This window comes from Elaeis guineensis, chromosome 7, assembly GCF_000442705.2.
Source record: "Elaeis guineensis isolate ETL-2024a chromosome 7, EG11, whole genome shotgun sequence".
Classification (NCBI taxonomy): Eukaryota; Viridiplantae; Streptophyta; class Magnoliopsida; order Arecales; family Arecaceae; genus Elaeis; species Elaeis guineensis.
The window spans coordinates 94510349-94531661 of record NC_025999.2 but is presented as its reverse complement, the minus strand read 5'-3'; the positions used below and the strand labels follow the sequence as shown (position 1 = coordinate 94531661).

Sequence of the window (21313 nt, the reverse complement as noted above, 5' to 3'; positions counted from 1 at the left end):
AAAGGGGAGAAAAAAATCATTAATAGTACAATAAGGTTGACAAGATTTACTTATTATATTGCCAATAGAAAGATTTGTCTGAGGTCATCAAGAGCCGATAAAATGCCAATGATACCTTCATGGTCATTGACAACTTCTTGGCACAGGAAAATTGGAGGAGATGATGAGCCCACGGTAAAAGTAGATTTTTTTTTTTTTTTTTTGGTAAAAGTAGATTATTTGATGGAGGATTTTAGTCCTAATATTGGCAGGACCAAGAGCAGCAGGTAGTGCCAAATTTGGCGCGCACGGGGAAGGGGGTTTGTGGCGTATATAGATCCTATTGTCACTAGCCTCTTACTTGACTTTGACTGGCTAGTTATTATTCAAAAAAAAAGACTTTGACCGTCGAGTAAGTAGACTAGTTCGTAATATGAAAGAAAAGTAAAACTGCAGCCAGTAGTTTTGTGCCCAGTCACTCTATTTATTTTAATTTCTCATAATTTTCTTGTAAAAAGATATTTTTAAGAAATTTCCTTCAAGTTGTTTGGTTTTTTAGATGAAATTCTAAAATACTATCTTCACCCAATAATCTAATCTAATATATATATATAAAGAAGCCTCCGACACGTGGAGTATTAAAAAAAAAATACGTGGAGAAGCCTTCGTATTCGATCAGGAGAGCAAGAGTCCCACGTTGTCGTGTTCGATCAGGAGAGCAGGAGAGACGGTCTATAAAAGATTATCCTCCTCGTCACTCTGCTCTGCTCCAAAATCCGTCCATCGCCGACGACGTAACAGCAAGAGTTCCACGTCTCCTCCACTCTGCTCTGCTTCAAAATCCGTCCATCGTCGGCGATGTAACAGCAAGAGTCCCACGTCTCCTCCTCTGTGTTCGATCAAGAGGTAACAAATTCTTCCTTTTCTTTTTTCTTCCTCTATTTTTTGTTAGATGGAATCGATCGAAGACCACGGATGCCTCGCCAAAATCTTAGTCGAAGAACGGACAACCATTGGGTGGGGCTAGGGTTTAAAAGATCTAGGGTTTATGAATAACGGCTAGGATTAGAAGACTTGGGGGCCTCCATTGGCTAGATTTAGGGCTGAGAGAGAGAACGGTGGAATTGGGGATCGAAAGAAGTACATACCTGATGAATCTTGGACGCTCTTCGTCGCCGGAGATGAAATCGGCTGAAAACCACGGATGCCTCACCGAAATCGTAGCCGGAGAACGGACAACCATCGGATGGGGCTAGGGTTTAAAAGATCGAGGCTCTCGGACGTGCTTCCCTTCTCTCTCTCTATGGCAAATTCCTTCGTCCCACCCGAAGCCCTAATCTTTTAGGCCATCGTTGTCGCGGGGATCATCATCACCGAGCTCCCCTACAGAAAGTATGATAGTGAGCTGATCCCCATGGTCTATGGGAGGAGACAGGGACTTGGGCCAATGTGGATGATTTTAAATGGTTACGAGCTGTACAGTCTCCAAATTGGTGTTTAATATCCGAGGAAAAATGTGTAGACACCATTAATACTTCAGATAGGGCAGAACATTGTGATGATGAATAGTCTATTTTGACTTCAATTTTCTGTCTGTAAGCACAATTCTAAACCAGGTGAATCATGTAATGTTTATTTGACTATTTTTTATTTGAGCAATTTCCTCTGGTATAGGTATATGAAAGTTTTGAAGTGCTTATTTCTCTATTGATTGCGAATGAATGAATCCACATTTGATTTTTTGAAGTTATAGCACAATACCGTTTATGCATGCTGCAGTGATTATTTACTTGATCAGCATCAGATGAACTTTTTTATTTGAGCAATTTCCTCTGGTATAGGTATATGAAAGTTTTGAAGTGCTTATTTCTCTATTGATTGCGAATGATTGAATCCACATTTGATTTTTTGAAGTTATAGCATAATATCGTTTATGCATGCTGCAATGATTATTTACTTGATCAGCATCGGATGAACTTCTTTAATAGAACATACATTAGATTACCCTGAAGTCATTGGACGCCGGGTGGATAGTGGCAGGGAGTGTGAAGGTGGGGGGCTTCTTGGGGTTGGACTTGTGGGTGGTGAAGGAGCGGTTGATGTTGGCGACGGTCGTCTTCATGGGCGGCACCGACAGTGGGGGTACGATCTTGTTGGGCCTTTTGGATACCACGTGTCCAGAAAATCACGTGGGCAGAAATGGATCATAAGAGCTGGGGCTGTTGCACATCATCATCGGAGTGCTGCCTAGGCTCGACGTGTCGGCCGTTGTGCGTCGGCAGCGACGGCTGTCGCCCATCATCATCTACTATTTCTATAGCAATAATGCATTCATCTCAATATCCAAGATTAAAAATATATTTTCAATGATTAAAAATATTATTTGAAAAAATAAATATGTACCGTGCGTCGCACGAGGTTCTAAGCTAGTTGTTATAATAGTGAAATTGAATTCTATTCCATCAAAATGTTATAAACCATGGTGTTACTGTCAATCTCCGATGAGATGGTCGGCAGTAAGCTGAGTTATTGCACCTGAATAGTGGACGGCAGAAAATCTGCAAAACAAATCCTTTTACCGAAAGTTATCCGACGGGGGATCCTTCGATGCCTAAGTCAGTCGGAGAAAGAGAATAGTAGAAAGCCAAAAAAATGAGAGTTTAAAAATTTATATTTTGTTCTGCTTATCTCGTCCCCCATGACTTACCACTTTATATAGAGCAAAGAAAGCCGTTACTATGTAAACTCCCACATTCTGAACAAATGATGCTAGAGAGGGCCTCTTTAGTCTCACATCAGTTATGAGTCAAGAGGGAGTACAGCCTTCTATGAGACAGGAGACCTTCTCTCCCTCAAGAGGCATCTTTTAAAGAGCAAAACCGTGAGGTTTTAAATGATCAAGGCCTACTGAAATTTAAAGATGGTCATGAGCTAAAGTGAATAATACCTTACATATGCGGATGCGGAGTCAATCCAACCATTCGAGCCATTTGACTCCTTGACCCTTGACCATAATATTGACGCCGTCTATGGGATCGCCTCCTGCCCACACATACTTCCTCTTGACTGAGGAGTTGTATTGTGATGTAGAGGGGATATCTTTAGTCCCATATCGATTATGAGTCAAAAAGGAGTACAGCCTTATATGAGATAGGAGACTCTCTTTTACTCAAGAGGCGTTCAAAATCGTGAGGCAAGTCAACCCAACCATCCGAACCATTTGACCCTTTGACCTTGGACCGTTAAACATGGTTAAAAATCAGAAAAACTTTAAATTTTGCTTGAGTATTTTCATGAACATAATACATGCTAGTAGCCTCCTAGGTTATAGTCTACTCTTGTGATATACTTACCACCTGGGACTCCCAACAATTGTATTTGGAGTATTGTGCAGATGCTGCTGGTAGTAGATGATGCATTTCAATTCTTTTTTTTCCCAAATTGCATAATCCCGTGACAAGATCTTTATTTCATATATATATATATATATATATATATATATATATATATATATATATATATATATATATATATATAGAAATGTAGTGCATTAGAGTCTCTATATATGAAAGGGTACATAGGTACTATATTATTGAAAGAGGTAGGTATCTTACTTATTAAATTCCATCTCTCAAAGTAGCTCTTGCTTTCTTTCTTCACGTGTATTTATGGGAAATATAATATTAAAAATTTAAATATATTGTTCATATGCATCTATATTTATTTATGTACTTTTATTTTTAATTATATTATTTTTTTTGAAACACACAAACTAATTTCATTCATTAAAAAAAAGAAAGAATTTTCTCAATTCATTCAACTTAAATCTTTCAAGTAGATGAAAGAAATGTATAAAATTGATAAAAATAAAATATATGTCCTCTTTTCTTTCATTAATATACTATAGATATAGATATATAACCTTTTTATACTTGTGAAATCCATCCTTGCACAATTAGAATCAAACTTCTCTCATAGTTCAAATAGAAGTCAGCTTTCTTAAAATAAAGATGATCAGTAAAAATACACATAAAAAAGCCAAAATCCTGTATAAGATAAATTTCAACTCCTAAGCCAATTTTTCCTTCAAACATCATTGAATTCTTCCTTGATTCGAGTTATACACCGCTAAAGTCTTTTAGTTTGGATAGCCCATTTCATAATTCAAATGATGTAATTTGAACTTGATCATTTGGTGCATTAGAACTCAAAAAGCTATCCGATATTTTTTTAAAAAAAAATCATCTCAATCGGACATTATACAGCCAAATTGTGGTCTTTAAAATTTTTGTATATGGTTTGGCTTTTTTATATAGTAAATTTTGTTCATGGACTCTCTCCAATCCTAATCATAATGGTTAAAATAGTCCACATTGAGTCATTTAATTCTATTGGATCATAATTAAACTATATTTTATAAAAAATTCTTGCCTGTCTCTCATCCACATCCTTAGTTCATTAAATAAACAAAATTATCAATGCTCTTTCTCTATAATATATATTCCTCAACCTATTGGATGATTTTTTATTATTTTTTTAACATGTATTGCATATATTCAGATTGCTAGTGTGTGTGCATTTACGCATGTTTAAGTTAAACCACACATATCATAGATCGAAATGAGTAAGTTTAAATCTACCAATACTCTAAAATATGTAGATGATCATCTACAAAGTAGATTTTTGTATATTTATCATGTATTTTACACAATATTGTAATCGACACCATTTATTTTTTTTCCCAATTTTATACACATGTTAAAGTTCATCAACATATAAAAATTTTGATTCCTATATTTTTTCTTGTAAATCATATTCAATGGTTTGAATTTTTAATTCGGACCAATAACTAACTCTAAAATCTTTAATCTTTTTCAAAGAGTTAGTGTAAAGTGTTTAATCCAACTCTCTATTTTTTCTTTCTTTCTTTGTATATATATATACATATATACATACATAGAGAGAGAGAGTCAAACTAGAATATGATCAGTCAAATTTGGACTCAAAAATGATAGATTAAAACTCTACAATATAAATTTTATATCAATGATCCAAGTCGTTAAATATGATCTACTACTTCAAAACTACTTGTATACAAAAAATCATATGATTTAGATACCTCTAATCTGTGCATCAAATAGTCAAAAATTAGACAGTCTAATAAAATTAAATTAAATATATTCTTTGATCACTTGATACATAGACTAGGGATCTTCAAATCATATGATTTTTAATATATAACTAATTTTCAGATAGTAGATCACATCCAACAGTTTGAATCATTAATGTAAGATCCCATTATCCAGTTTTGATTTGACTGGATTTGAGTCCAAATATGATAGACCTTGTCCAAGTCTATATATATATAGCTTAATTATTTTAAAAATCTTAGACTTTCTGATGTTTTTATTTTTATTCTGAAATTCGATTCATTGCAATCAAATCCTCAAACTTTTATAATGTTGTAATTTCTCCTCTGAGTGCTATTTTCGTCTAACGATCATGACGAAAATAGCACGTGCTATCATATGATACATAATAGAAACTGATGCAGAATCTTAAATATATTTTTTCTCATTTCTTTCTTTTAGCTAAGATTTCTATTTTCAATTTCATCACTTTCTCTCCACCGCTATCTCTTCTAAAACTCCACTACCTTCTACACTACCATCAACATCCTCGTCTATACCATCACCATCTCTAAAGTTTTTTCTATGGAGGGCACTATTAAAAAATATACCTCAAGATTCGGTCCACATTAAGCCTACAGCGAGGTTCAGGACGAAAAACAGAATCCAACGAGCTCAAGAGTAACCCAAATGGAGTCCGGACAGAGAAAATACATACGAAAGAAGTTCAGAGCAGTGGCACGGTACATGAGGAGGCGGCGACGGCCGATGGAGGCCGGTGGTGGCACCGTCAGGCCCGATGGAGACGCGCGTGCGCAGCCCAACATGCTGGTGGGCCCAGCCCGGGCATGTGTGGGCCGGCCCAACATGTGCGTGGGGCGCTTAAGCCCAGTGCTCGCACGGTCCACCATGGATCGTAGGGCGCTGGCAGTCCAATCGGAGTCGCGTGGACCAAAGTCGCAGTTCCCACGCGGTTCAGGCTGCTTTTTGCATGATCGGAGGGCTCAGATCACAATCGATCATGATCGGATAGTTGAGGATGATTTCGAGTTTGATCAGATGATCAGTGGTCCTATTTTATGCAATCGGACGGCTCTGGTGCAAGCCGGTCACGATCGGACGATCACGGATGATTCTAGACTTGATTGGGAATTTATTTCCTAGTGTAATAGTTTTTTGGAGTTTTTGAAGCCTATATAGCTCCGATTGACGAACCGTTTGTTGCGTTGGAGAGTTAGTGACATTCTGGAGGTACAAAAAAGGCTTCAATAGAGATTTCAGAGAGCTTTTGTGAGGATTTTGAGATTTTTTTTGAGAGACTCTTGTATAAGGGTTGAGTGGTGAGTCTCTCTTGTATTAATTTTATTTTATTCTCTCATAGTGAAGCTTGCACGCCCCACGGAGGTAGGCTTGAGGTCGATCCACGTATTTGTATTATGTTTTTTATTTTATTTCTTCTTTTTTCCTATTGCACTGTGTAGTACTAGATCCTGGGCGCAACAATTGGTATCAGAGCAAGGTGGTGCCAGAGCATAGGTTGCAGTGATGGTGATCGAAATAGAAGATAAAGAAGATAAGCACAATCAAAATGAAGGTCAACAGATTTGATAGAAAGAGCAATTTCTCCTTATGGCAAGCGAGGGTGAAAGACGTACTCATCCAGCAAGGGTTGATCGATACTCTCTTGTATGACGAGAAGCCGACTACCATGGAGGTACATGATTGGAGGCGGCTCCAGATGCAAACGGTGAGTATGATCTGCTTGTACCTAATGGATGAGGTGATAATCCATGTGCTTGATGAGACTTCTCTGACGGTACTGTGGTCGAAGCTTGAAGAGTTGTACATGGTGAAGTCTCTTACCAATACTCTCTTTCTCTGGAGGTAGTTCTACCAGCTATAGATGACTGAGGGACAGAGTGTGCAGGAGCATCTCAGCCACTTCCAAAAGATCCTCACCGACCTCCTCAGCGCTGGCGAAAAAGTTGAGGAGAAGATCAGGGCTCTGATTTTGCTAGCATCGCTTTTTCCTTCGTATGAGTCCTTGGTGACTGCTCTTTTAATAGGGAAAAGTACCATCAAGATGGACAAGATCACTGCAGCGATTCTCCAGAATGAGGTTCTCAAGAGAAAGAATTCAGCTTCGAGCTTAGGCGGCAGCTCAGCTTTAGTGATTTCTGGAGGAGCAGGAGGCGGCAGATAGTGACAGGAAATCACGATGAGGGTGATCCAAATCCAGGACGAGGGACTTGAGCAAGATCAGATGTTATCGATGTGACGAATTGGGGTATCTAGCCAGAGATTGCCCTCAACACAGAGATTGGACGAGGACTACTACAGCGACGGCTAGTAGTGACTCGAAGGATGATGTCCTAAAGATATCTGACGAGGTATCTACTTCTTCCTAGCAGTGAATTTTAGATTCTGCATGCACCTATCATGTATGTTGCAAAAACGATCAGTTTGACTTCCTGAAGAGCAGTGACGGCACTGTTTATCTGTCGGATAGATCGAGCTGTGCGATCAGAGGCATCGGAACGGTCAGTTGGAGGACACATGATGGTGTAGTGAGGAGATTGGGGGAGGTCCGATACATATCCAATTTCAGATGAAATCTTATTTCACTGAGCAGATTGGATTCGAGAGGCTACAAGACGGTAGCTAGTGAAGGAATTCTGAAGGTGTTGCATGGTGATAGGATTATTTTGGAGGGAAAGAAGAGGACGAGAGGATATTACCACCTGACAAGGAGCCCAGTGCGAGGTGGAGCTTCAGGAGCCAGGATGAGCCCAGAGCGAGGTGGAGCTTCAGATGGAGGTGGATCGGGCACGAGACAGGAGACTTGGGAGGACGAGAGGTGATGTCGTAGGGTGAGATTTCTATTATCGCAGGAGACTTCTCTGAGTAGGTCTTTGGTCAGAGTGGATACAGCCCATGACAGAGGTGGGATCGAGCATTTTGGCTCGACTCTCATATTTGCCCATCTATGAGACAGCAGGCATGCCCTAGGACGTGGGGGTGAGATGGATCACAGGATCTCAGAGATAGGTAGAGGCTGAATATCGAGTTGAGATAGAGATTGTTAGAAAATATACGTCAAGATTCGATCTATATTGAGCCCACAGCGAGATCCAGGATGAAAAATGAAGTTCAACGAGCTCAAGAAAATCCAAATAGAGTCCGAACGGAGAAAATACACGTGAAAGAAGTCCAGAGCGGTGGCATGATGCACGAGGTGGTGGCGGCCGGCGGTGGCACCACTGGGCCCGGCGGAAATGCGCACGCGTGCAAGCGCACATGGCGTGCGCATGGGGCACCCAGGCCCAATGCTCGTGTGGTCCATCGTGGACCGCGGGGCACTGGCGGTCCATGAGAGCCGCGTGGATCAAAGTCACAGTCCATGCATGGTTCAGGCTGCTTTTTATATGATCGGAGGGTTCAAATCATAGCCGATCATGATTGGATGATTGAGGATGATTTTGAGTTTGATCAGGTGATTAGTGGCCCTATTTTACGTGATCAAATAGCTCTGGCGTGAGCCGGTCACGATCAGACGGTCACGGATGATTCTAGACTTGATTGGGGCTCTGTTTCTTAATGTAACAATGTTTTGGAGTTTCTAGAGCCTATATAGCTTCGATTGATGAACAGTTTATTTCGTTGGAAAGCTGGTGATGTTTTGAAAGTGCAGAAAGGCTTTAACAGAAGTTTTAAAGAGCTTTTGTGAGAATTTTGAGATTTTTTTAAGAGACTATTGTACAAGGGTTGAGTGATGAGTTCCTCTTGTATTGATTTTATTTTATTCTCTCGTAGTGAAGCTTGCACGCCCCATGAAGGTAGGCTTGAGGTCGATCTATGTATTTGTATTGTGTTTCTTATTTTGTTTCTTCTTTCTTCCTGCTGCAACGTGTGGTACCGGATCCTGAGCGTAACAGGCACAACCATCATCAAGATTGCTTCCATCATCATTCCTTTTATCAAGTGTTAAAATATTTAAACTTTGAGGTCCTAGAGATTTTAGTTATCTTATTATTATTATTATTATTTATATTTACTTAGGAAATTATGTGATTGATAGAGTTTTTAGGTTTATAATGATGTGAATTAATGGTTCATTTAATCTGTAGTTAATCTTATAAGTTTATAAAGCAAATTTTGGAGAATCTAAATTTAAAAAAAAGCTAAGAAAAAGATAAGAACAACCAATCCTAATCATCCATGCTTTGTTCTCATCTTCTTCTTCTCGAGTGAGTCATGCTTCCAAAAGATGAAAAAAAATAATGAAATAAAAAATAAAAATCATAGTTAGAAGGAAGAAATAGAGAAAAAGAAAAAAATTAGAGTTTCATATTAGCTAATTTTATGCTACATCAATTTTTACTGTGTCACATGATAGTATATAATATTTGCATTACGATTGTCAGACAAAAATAACATTCAGAGAAGAAATTGCAATATTATAAAAGTTTGAGGACCTGATTGCAACGAATTGAAGTTCAGGATAAAAATGAAAATCATTAAAAAATTTAAAATTTTTAAAGTAATTAAATATATATATATAAAATAAAAATACATGCATGTTAACTATCTCACTCGAACTTATGTATAAAACAATTCACCAAAAGTGTTCATCGGAGTTATAGGATCCTTTTTCACACTCTTTTGAATATTAGAGCCTTCATAAAAGCAAAACCATCCATGATGGCACCACACTCTTTTTAAATATTGCAGCCTTCGTGAAAGCAAAACCATCCATGATGGCACATTTGTTTCCTAGGCCTTGTATGAAAGATTTTTATATCATGAGATAAAAAGAAAACGAGAATGTCATGGCAATCCTATATATGTAAAGGTGTACATTGGATATTTGGGCGGGCAACAAAAGATAAAATTTGCATAATGATTCCGTTAAAAAAGTTTATTATTCCATTACTCATGCAGAAAAAAGGGATTTATACTTTTTAAATTTTATATTAGTTTAACGGGCATCCTTTCCAGCTTTAGTAATAGCATTTTGGTTGGATTATTGACCCTACTCAGCTATAATTTTAGTCTTGATTGATATTTTTTGGATTAGACGTTGCTTATTTGAAGCCAACACCAGTTGATCTAACATTTTGATAGCTGGTGGCATAGAAAAAATAGATTGTGATGATGTCGCTAAAAAAAATTAAGGAGTAAAGTTCATTTTTAGACTCCATGGCTGTATTGATACTATTCTATCGCAACATCGATACATCCAATATGAAGGTATATCTTAATGCATACATGATCCATTAGCTGAAATTTTTTTTTTTCGTGTAGTATTTGAATTGGATCATTTTAATAATTTTTAATATTTAAAAAAATAAATTTAATTTAACCTAATTTAATTTATTATATTGATCTAATCTATGAATTCTATTGGATCTCGGATCCGGACACCCCAACATACCTCTAATCCCACAGTTCCCGTCCCAAATAGCTCCACATGTATCCCGAAAAGCCCCTACCCTTCAAAGGAAACTCCATTATACCAAGTTTCGGCACCCTTCAACTAAATCGTCACCATGCCAATCCTCGACAGTCCAGTCTGTGCCGTGTTGGCGACTCGATGCTTCTTGGCTTCCTCCCCTCTCACCGTGCCCAAAACCTGGCCGGCGTTGCGGGCCGGCAGCCCTCGCGGGTCCTCCTCTATGGCGGAAGGGGCCGAGAGAGAAAAAGGCGAGGGACTGAGCCTTAAGGAATGGCAGGGATGGGGCACCTCCTCCCCGGTCCCGGCCATGGTGGCGGAGGTCGTCGAGGACCTGAGGGCCTTGGAGCGAGAGACCGGCACCCACATGAGCTTCGGCGGCCTCGGTGGGAAGCTTCAGGTGATTATTCCTTTCCTGTTTTCCTATTCTTTGTTCTGTTTCTTGCGGTGAACAAGTCCAAACGGACGATCTTTGTATGAGGTTTTCTTGGCTTCTTCTGGGGTTGATCGAATCTTACGGTGGGTCGTTTCCTTGATTCAAGTCCTTTAATGAGAGAATGGGTATTGAATGAAATAATGTTCATATTATTTTATTTGTTCCTTTTCACGAAATTAGTGAAAAACCAATCTTTCTTTATTTTTTTAATATCTTTTGGGTTTAATTGAAACTGTCTTTGGTTTGTTCTCTTGATTTGAATCGGTTGGTTAGGTAGCATTGGTTAACCGGCATGACCTAGCGGTTTCCATCTCATTTTTTTCCATTCTTTTCTGTATTCTTTTCATTAAACACCTTTAAAATCCAATCTTTATGTTATTTCTTTGGAAAAAAATTCTGTTGGGATTAATTGAGACTTATCATGTGCTGTTTTCTGGACCTGAGTGCTTTATCAGAGCGAATGTAAATGGGCATTGGACGCAATAGAGATGACCGATAGCGATTTGAGTTCTTGGTGTGATCCATCTCCTCTTTACCTGTTCTTTCCAGATTTTTTTTCGCTAAATAAGTTTCAGAACCTTTTTTCTTAATGTGGGGTTTTCTTGATCTTTCCCTTGATTGGCTGAAACTTATTGTGGGTTTTTTTCTTGAATTATGTTGTCCTGTCAGAGAGAATAAGTTATTGGGTATTGCATTAAATAGGAGTACTGGTAGCAGTTTGAGTTTTTGGTGTTGTCCAGAAACAAAGTGATTGTGATTGGTGCTTCTTTTGAAATTGCCTTCTTTTTATCATATTTATGTTCTTGCATGATTAGTAGACGTTAGTTTGCTTTTTGGTTGATGGATATATGTTTGTAGGTAGCTTGATCAGTATTTTCGAGTAGATTAAAGTGAATTTATCTAAGTTCTTACCATAACACAACAAAACAAACCAAGGAGCAAAAATGAAAATGATTTTCTAGTTTTTTTAGAAGGTTGCTTCTAGCTTTGCATTTTCTTGGAATGATTGCTTTTGAAATCATGTAATCATCAGTGAGCAATTGAGAGGCATGTTTAGAGTTAATAATGCAGGTGATGCTGCCTTATGCGTTCTTGACTAAATTGTTTGCCATATTTAAGTGCCTGCTTATTAGGTTGTTTCGTTCTACTTACAAATAAAACATTCTACTTACAAATAAAACATTTATTGGTATAGGGAGACTTACTACACTTATTTGCAACAATGGAAAATGATTCTTCAACCTCTTCATTGGTGTTGTTCTCAATCAAATATCTGTTGTAATTACACCTAATCTGTTCAGCACATTGGTTATTTTTCAAAATAAATTAGATGATTCAATTCATATTTGGAACCTTATACTCCATGTTTTTTCTTGAAGAAAATGATCCTTCGTGACTTAAGTGGAGATTCATTGGATACCAGATTGCTTAGACATCATTCTGTTATCTATTAATTACTGGTAGACCATTGATTTTTACGAACTTGTTTGAATCAGTGTGATCTAGAGCCACAGTTGTCATGCTTATTTTTATGTTGGCTTTTGTAGGGTAGTTTCAAAGTTCATGAGGATATAAAACATAGAGCAGTCTATGACTCCCTAACTGATCCTGAAAAGAAGCTCCAATTCTTTGCTGCTAGGCAAATAGCCTGTCGTGTGCTCGGAAATAGGGGATACCTTTGCCAGAAGGTATAATTGCATGTGATTTTTTTTTCTCTTTCTGTTGGCAGAATTTGTATTGTTACAATCTCGACTATTTACATTTTTGTATGTTCTTCCTCACAAGTTCGAGTTACCAACTTACCCATGTTTACTTTGACATTTTTCTACTTGATATCTGAAGAAGCAAATTGTCTTACAGTTTGAGCCCTGAGGACTGGGCTGCAAAAGAACTGAGTTGTTCATGAGCAGCTTGGCAAGCGTCTCTACTAGGTTTGTGCCGTAGCCAACTGGGCAAAAGTATCATCTATCATATCATGCTGACTATTTGCAAGTAATGTTAAAAAACATTGTTTTATGAGCGAGATGCGCTTAATTATTCCATTCCCTCCTAATGTTCAAACTTAGTTTTATTGATGATTGAAATAAAATCCATTTTTTCCCTAATACCAGGTAGTACATTTATTATTTTCTGCGAGGAAAATTTGTTCCCCTTTGGATCCAGTTCATGATTTACAGATTATTTACTGGACCTCTACTTAATATCAGCTCCACAGTTCTGGTTCATATCTGTAACCAAGGCCAGTTGCCAAGTAGGAAGGGTGTAATTAAATGAAATTGTCTAAATTGTTATGCTTTAACAATATCTAACAGTCTTTTGTACACAAAAAATAAGACTTTTCTACCTTCTATATCAAATTTTGCAATTGGCTATATTTGTAGTTAGTGAAAGAAAAATGTTACCTGTCTTTGTGTAAGATTTTTCCCCCTTCTGCTGGTATTGTTGAGAATGGTAAATTTGTGATTCTGAAGCTTTATTGCTTGTAATCATTATATTGCAGTGCTGGCTTCCCATGGAAGATTGCATGTGTTCTAGACTTGTTCCATGCCCTTTGTGGTGTGGCATAAAATTTTGGCTCTATATGCATCCAAAGGTCTGCCTTCAATTGCCTATTGCATGCATTACTTTCTAGCCTATTATTTCATTGTGCTCCTTGTAGGAACATCATTTTATATGTATCCTCATTCTTGCAGGACTTTTTGCGCCAAAATAACACTGGAAAGTTGTTGTGGCAAATATTTGGAATTCAAGCAGCAACTCTGTGCCTTTTCGGCATCCCTGAACATGAAGAAATCATGTGGGATGCATTCAGGCATTCAGGTCTTCACCTGCATTTGTTGGAATTAATTTGAAATGTATGAATCATGAATGACAAAAACTAGTTGAAAAGGTGGCACAACTCTGACATGGTTAGCTGTTTCATGACTCGTGGCAATAAAATAGTTGCATTCTGGTCATATTCTGCAACTTGACTATTTGTGTTAATCTTTCTGTCCATAAACTGTCTCTATCAACACAATTTATGTGGAGATTTAATAGCGTACAATCTTTAGCAGTATTTATAATGCAGCACTTGGAAACCTGAAATTATGCTTAACTTCATTTTGTTCAACTTCAAAAAGCCGCATTTAACTGATCATACAGAACTCTCCACGCTGACTTTTATGCATCTAGTTCTCAATATTGTGTAGAAAGTTAAATGCCTTTTTATAAGCTCAACTCTTTGGCATCAATGAGGAAATTAATCTTTAGCTGTGTACGAAGTTGGAGGACCATTATGAAAATATCTGGATTCATATAATAGACCTAATATTCCTTGAGGCATTATTACTTTAATGGTTTAAATACTTCAAGCAAATAATGTATATAACTTTGTCGAAGTTTCATTTATTAATGCATGTATATATCTGAATGCAGTGGACATGTATTTTTTTCCTTTTTTTTTCTCTGTTTAAAACACCACTTCCATATATAAATTTTATTGGTACCTAAGTGGATAAAGTTCCTTTTTTTTTTTTTTTCAATTTTTATTTTAACAGTCATGTTCATGTGCCGCTATTCTAGCACCTGTTTTAGCAACCACTGATTATCTGGATAATTAGGATATGACTATGAGTTCATCATTTGCAGCGGCTTCTCAATATTGTGCAATTTGTTTATGCATTTTTGAAATCAGTTATGGCTTCATTCTAATTGGAAATTTTCTTTCATTTCAGGAAAAGGCATGGTGTGGTTTCTCTATCCCAATAAGAGTTTATCTCCCAAGTCAGTTCATGATATCTTCCTTGAAGAGCCATTTACAGGCCTTGAAGATCAGACAGCGGTATTTTTCATGCATTATTCCTGTTGATGCTCTACTCATATATTCAGTTCTGTTAATTTATATGTCTAAATTATTGACAAGCATGGGCATTGCTGTTCTTCCACTTTCATGCAACTTTGTGTCAGAAAAAATTCTTATGCCAGAAAGAGTACGAATTAGTAATCTATATATTTATAAATGTCACATCATGTAGCAGAATGATTGAATATGTCTACATCATGTTTTTCTGGGGAGGCTCAGGAACATCATTGCCTATCTGAAAAAAACTACTTAACAACATGTGCTCATCTCCTGTCATTGCTAAAGAAATGGAGCAGAAAATGACATAGTAGAATAAGAGGATCCTTCCCTTGCAGAGGGCACATGGAAGGGGAGTTTCATCCTCCTAACCAATTAGAAATTCAAATTGGGATACCAGACTTCCATTTTCAACAACCAAAATCACCTCAACTCTGGATTCTGAATTTTTTTTCCTTTTCAAGAGAAAAAATAATATTAGAAAAGTATCAGTTTAATATTTCTAAATAAAAGAGTATTACTTTCCGAATAAAAGTGTCATGTGACTCTGAAGAATATGATTAAACTGCACAAAGAAAATATCTCATAATCAACTTCTCCTTCGTCAAGAATTTTGAACTCTATTCTTGTTGTTAAATGCCTAATTAGATAAGATCTATAATCTAAAGTGACCTTAGTTTTGTCAGAGGCCAGAAGTCAGATTCTTTTAAATGCTAAACTGGACAACTGTAAAACTTAGACTAGGAAATGTTGCATATCTCTGTACCAAATAGTGACTACTTTCCATGTATATGTCTTCCATGTAAGCATTCATTTTAATCGAAATTTGTTTTCTATGTGCAAGCATTAGAATGCCTGGGGTTGTTGATACTTGCTTAAGCAAATTGTTTTAATTTTGTATTAAATTATTAATCTTATTATGCAGATTTCTGAGGAGAAGCCTTCAAATTTTGTTTTGATTGATGGTACCTGGAGCAATTCAGCTGCGATGTATAGACGTTTAAAGGTACATCCTGATCAGGATTTCTATTTTCATGTCACCATTATTTTTATTTTTAAAGGTTGTTCAGATGTGCAAACAACTATATATATGTGTAGCTTATGTTAGAAAGTTTTAAAATGTCATGTTGGAATGTTACTTTGAATGAAAATTATCCTGGAAGCTACTGGACAACTTTATGTGGAGCATCTCAGTGGCACTGAAAAGCTAGTTTTTTGCTGTCAAGTCTCTAAAAATATTAGTTCAAACTAAAGTTCATTAGATCATGTAAGATTAATATTATGCTAGGCAAGCTAGCTTCGGACCAATGTTCACACTCGGTTTTTTACCATATTTGCCAATGAGTAGTCAGGTATGTCCTCAGAGGGTCATAAAATACTATTTGCATGGGGATTCTGGAAGAGAGAAGACCCTTTAATCATCTTTTATCTAGGGCATAGCACTGGGAATGTTTGATGCACATGATGATTTAATAAAGTCCACATATGGCCAAGAATCATGCGCATGTGGATATTTTGTAATTCTCTAGTAGAAGTCAATTTGCAGCAAAGTGCATCATGAAATATCATGAACATAAAATGTGAGGAGGCAGTGGACATAATTCCCAGTGTTTTATAAGAGAACAGAGCATGAGGTTACATTGATTCAGAAGTCTGATAGGACACGAGCTTTTAGTCCTAGAGACATATTTGTTTCATGTTTGGCTCTAAAAGAAATCAACTAAGATGCATGCCAATATTTTTCTATTATGCCAATGCCAGATTAATATTATGTTAGGCAACACAGCTTTTAGTCTTATCTGTTTGACAAGTAGGCTTGAGATCCAGTGATCAGATTTTTGTCTCTTAACTCTGAACCTGCATCATTTTCTGCATGTTTCATTGCAATTTTTCAACTGTTCTGATTTGTATGTTTTCTATCTGAACAATTCAGTTAATATTTGTTGAGTCTGAAACTATTTCTAAATGAAATCATTAACCCGGTCTCGATGGTCACCACTTTTAGTCATGTGGGACTTCAAAGAATATTTGTGTGGATCAGAACAGCTAACGTAAATTCCCACATTTTTGTAGACATTCTCAGAACTTGTCTAAATATCTTTTGAGACAAACAGAAATTTAGGCCTGTTCCGTTTTAATAGCTGTAAATCAGCATTGTAGCTCTTCTGAAATTTGATACTTATGTACATTTCTGGTTGTACTTTCTCTTCCAGTATTCATAATCCATTAGATAGCCATAGTTTGTTATTGATGTTAGCCCACTGTCAGTGGATTATATTGCATGGGGGCAACCATCTAATGGACCAATTCTTGCTCCTCAAGTTTCATGATATGAAAGCTGGCTTGGCTTATTGGTCTCAACATGAGAACTTTGAAGAACTTTTGTGAGGATCAACTAAGCTATCAACAGTCCATTCAGTCGAACTTGTGTCAGGGATAATCTGCAATATTTCCCAAGTCATTATCATCTACTGCAAGGTTACAAGATTTTCAGCTAGAACTCATTAGCCTGGGTATGATTGAAGGATCCTACTTGTCTTTTGGGAATTAAATTTTCATCAAATGAGATCTAAATATTCACCATTGCTAGATATTTTCTTGCACCTCATGGTTGTGAACTGCGCCCTCTGGCACATTTTCATAGACACCTTTGCCACATGGAAGCAGTTCTTGAGTAAGTGCATCTAAAAGGTGGTATTTTTTTCTAAGAGGTATTTCCTGTACTCCTATCTCTTGCCTTCGTGGCCTATCTCAAGAACCTTAGCCTTCCTCTGATATTGCCCTGTTATTAGGGTCTGTTTGGTTTGTAGACCTCCATCATTCATATTTAGTTGTCATTTTAGGGCATCTCATCGAGCCTTCAACTAATGATATCTTCCTCCTGAGAGCTTCTTGCAGCCTGCCTTCCTCACAGGACCTTAATCATTGTCTCATCTCACCTTGATAGCCCTTCATTTCCTCGCTACCTTGAACAATGACTTGTGCTTCTGATCGATTTAATTGGTTAGTAACTAAATTTTATTCTTCGGAGTTTCAATATTTGCTTATAGCCATCCATACCTCTCATGAGGTTGTTTAGCTTCCAGTGTCAAGCCATCATCAACATATTTAGAGTGGCAGGTCTTTGTCCTTGGTAGACAAATAACCGATGGATTTTATTATACTTTCTATTGGGAGGAGTGGAGGACCCTTACTAGCTACCAGTGGCATCATCTGTGACCAAGGTTTCAAATGCTAGAATCCATGCCATGCCGGTACCGAAACTTGACATACATTGGCAGCATGCCATTTAATTCCCTTTTTAATTTTTAAAAGTTTCAATTTAGAGAATTTGTTTATTTTGTATTTCCTTTTATATTGGCAAGGTGCAACATGTGCCGGTGCCCCAACAGGCATTGGTGCTTGAACCTTGGTTATAATAAAGCCTTTTGCCAAAGCATTGCAATTTGCCATTTTATTAGGTGGACATGATGAATGCAGTCCTTAAGGATGACCTCTCTAAGGATATCTACGTATAGTTGTTGTTTGTTCTTCTATGTGGACCTTGTTGTTTTTGTTCCCTCTGTTGTATTATCTGTGCTCTCAAATTGGCATTTTAGCTTGTTTGGGCTCTTTCAATTCTCTGTTCAATGCTCTCCTTGTGACCTTGCAGTTCTTGTGCTTCATGTTGATTGTATGGTCATGGTTGATGACAATGCTTCACCACCTCCCTCTATCATCCCTGGAATCATTCTGTGATGAAGAGCCTTGGCCCTCTTTATTACATTGTAGGTCTTGTGCTTGTCTTGTTGATGGAACTTGTTGCAATAAAAATGCACAACTTTTAATCCGAATGATCATGAGCACTTGATTGGTCATGTTATTATTGCTACTGGCCCTGTTCACTATGGCCTCATTTTTCACATTTCTTGATAACTCCATAAGGGTACTCTCTCTCTCTCTCTCTCTCTCTCTCTCTCTTCTGCTCACAAGCTTTAGCTTGATTTGGTTAGTGGTTCTATTGATTAGTGGTCTGGTAATGGCTTTTGAGTCTTCCTTGAACTATCAACTGAAAGAGTTGGAAGCATGGAGTCATTTTGGTTCTAGCATTGAGGCCTCCTACTGACAGAGCTTTTTTCAATTCCACTTCTCCAACATTTGTGCTGCATCCGTAACTGCTATTTGTTATGAGAAAATATCGTGATTAAGATTGCTGATTGTTTCATTAATTACAGGTGGACAAAGCATATTAAAACTGATTGCCACCTTTTCCAACGATTCCATCCTACCATTTCTCACTTCCTTGATCTAGTTCCTCAAGTGGCGTGTGGACTTCATGGAATTACTGTTTGTTTTCAGTATATAATGGGCAACTTTTTGATGATTCATCTAGTTCGAGAGTTTTCTCCCCTTTTTTCTTTTGTAGGGTAGGGTGGCCAATTATTGTCTACGGTAGGCTGCTCTTGCTATTGGATTCTATTTTATGTCTACATACTGTCCAAAACTTGCTCCTTAACTATCAAATGGTATTGTGAAAACTTTACTGTCTATAAAGGATTACTTCTTGTATTAGTGGTGCTACTAGGAATCTTTTTGTGACAATTATAGATCTAATTTAATGATTGCTTTTGTGAAGTATTTACTATGTTCAATAATAGGCAAGTTTTTGAATTAGTAAGTAAAACCTTTTGGTTTCCTCACTTATGACCACCTCATGGATAGTGCAACAACTCAGGATTTCACCTAAAAAAGCTAGCTGGAAGGTATTATTTAAGTTTTTTGGCTTTATATCTACTGCATAGCCGATGTGGAATTAAACACACACCCATGTGTGTCCTCACATATATCTCTTGTTTAAACTTTGGCATTTTTGTTAGGTTAAAGATCTAAATCTATTTAAATTCAATCATAAATACCATAATCTCAGAGTTAGTCTAATTGGACTTATGTTGAGGTGTTCCCTGCTCATAAGGCGATGGGTTGGATCCATGCTGATACCATTTTTTAGTCTGGCGAGAATACTAGGGGCTTAAATAGGAGGAGTATATGAGGATTCGTGCGGAGTTGTTTTTAGTGCCATATCAACTGTGCATTGGATAGGTCTTGGATATTTATACAGGATCAACGACTCTAAATAATATCTTTCAGCTAGTCTTTTGGGTGAGATCCTGGGTTGTTCAGATAGTGCCTCCAGTAGATGGTGCTTTTAGCTGCCATTTATAGAGTACATAATTTGACTAAAATTTTTGCTTATCCCCGGTCATTCGGCACTGGATCAAAAGCTTGCTGGTGATAAAAACTGAACTCTAAGAACGGAGCAGAATCATTAGTTGTTTGTCATGTAGATTTAGACTGAGTTTTTGGGAGAAGTGTTTGCATAGTCTATTGAACTTATTGCTATCAAAATTAAGTGGTGCAGGACCGGTGGACATCATTATGTGAAGATGAAGATCTACCTTGTATTTCTCTATCAACCCTGGGAGCTTCCCTGATGCATAAGCTGCGGTGAGAAGTGGACCATTTATTCTTCTGCCACTTTGTAAAATTATCCCTCAGCATTCATTTTTTTCTTACTGTCCTGATTCACTAATTCTTATTGATCCCATTTGAAACGCATAAAAAACAGGCCTCAACCATCTTGGGATCGCACCTGTACAGCAGCAGCTGCTGCTGGTCTTCTCTCAGAACTACATCTTTGTCCTGAGCTCAGCGTGCACGGATTGGATGAACAGGCTGAAGCAGTGGAGGATGCCATAGATGTATTGCTCCATGCACTCACCACTCGGCGACTCAGGAGGGGTAGGCCCATCACACGTAAAGACAGACATTTGGATCTAATCAAATAGGCGATGCTCGTTTTCATGAGAGAATGCAAGCAACTCAGCTTGTTTTACCCATCATCGTGTACGCTTGGCAATTGTAGCCAATCTTTTTTGAGGTCAAGATTCTAACCACTGTCCACAGGGGAAAAAAAAAAGGAAAATTGAGTGATTTTTGTGGGAAATGCTGCAATTTTTATTTTTGCTGGTACCGATGCTTGATTGATTCGGCCAGTGCCTGCTGTGGTTCAAATTCAGTTGTTCTGAGTACTTGATGGTGATATCCATTTTTTAATGCTGACAGTTATAATAGTTTGCCGACCATGCTACTGATCCCCCATTTTTCTACTTTCCAACGAGGACTTCGGGCTTGTTTGTCATTGCTGTATTTTTTATCTTTTATTTAAAAAAAATCATAAAAATCAAGATAAAAATATATTTAATGATATTTTTATTTTTAAAATTATTTTTATTATTTTACAAAACAAAAAAGAGAAAAATTCTCATTTAACTTTTTTCAAAGTAAAGAAATGCATATTTTTTTACTATTACCATTGATACGATACCACAATATTTCATTATCATCTCCACTATCATTATCATCATCATCATTTCTACCAACAATATTATTGATGTCAGGATCATTATCTTCAACATTGTTATTATCATCATCAGTCT

At 37.3% G+C, this 21313-nt stretch overlaps 1 protein-coding gene across 4 annotated transcripts; it reads left to right on the top strand.

Moving 5' to 3' along the window:
* Positions 1-10572: 10572 nt before the first annotated feature.
* LOC105048366 (uncharacterized) lies at positions 10573-20945 on the top strand. 4 transcript variants are annotated; one of them, XM_010927666.4, is made up of 8 exons: positions 10573-10960; positions 12544-12684; positions 13497-13589; positions 13690-13816; positions 14713-14819; positions 15763-15843; positions 20236-20321; positions 20443-20945. In XM_010927666.4, exons 1-8 carry the CDS (start codon positions 10658-10660, stop codon positions 20660-20662), a joined length of 1158 nt encoding a protein of 385 aa, XP_010925968.3. In that variant the 5' UTR covers positions 10573-10657; the 3' UTR covers positions 20663-20945. The 4 variants fall into 4 exon arrangements, with proteins under 4 accessions (XP_010925968.3, XP_010925970.3, XP_029121371.2 ...); XM_010927668.4 differs by having other exon boundaries at positions 10603-10960; positions 20228-20321; positions 20443-20630; XM_029265538.2 differs by lacking the exon at positions 12544-12684 and having other exon boundaries at positions 10603-10960.
* Positions 20946-21313: the final 368 nt, after the last annotated feature.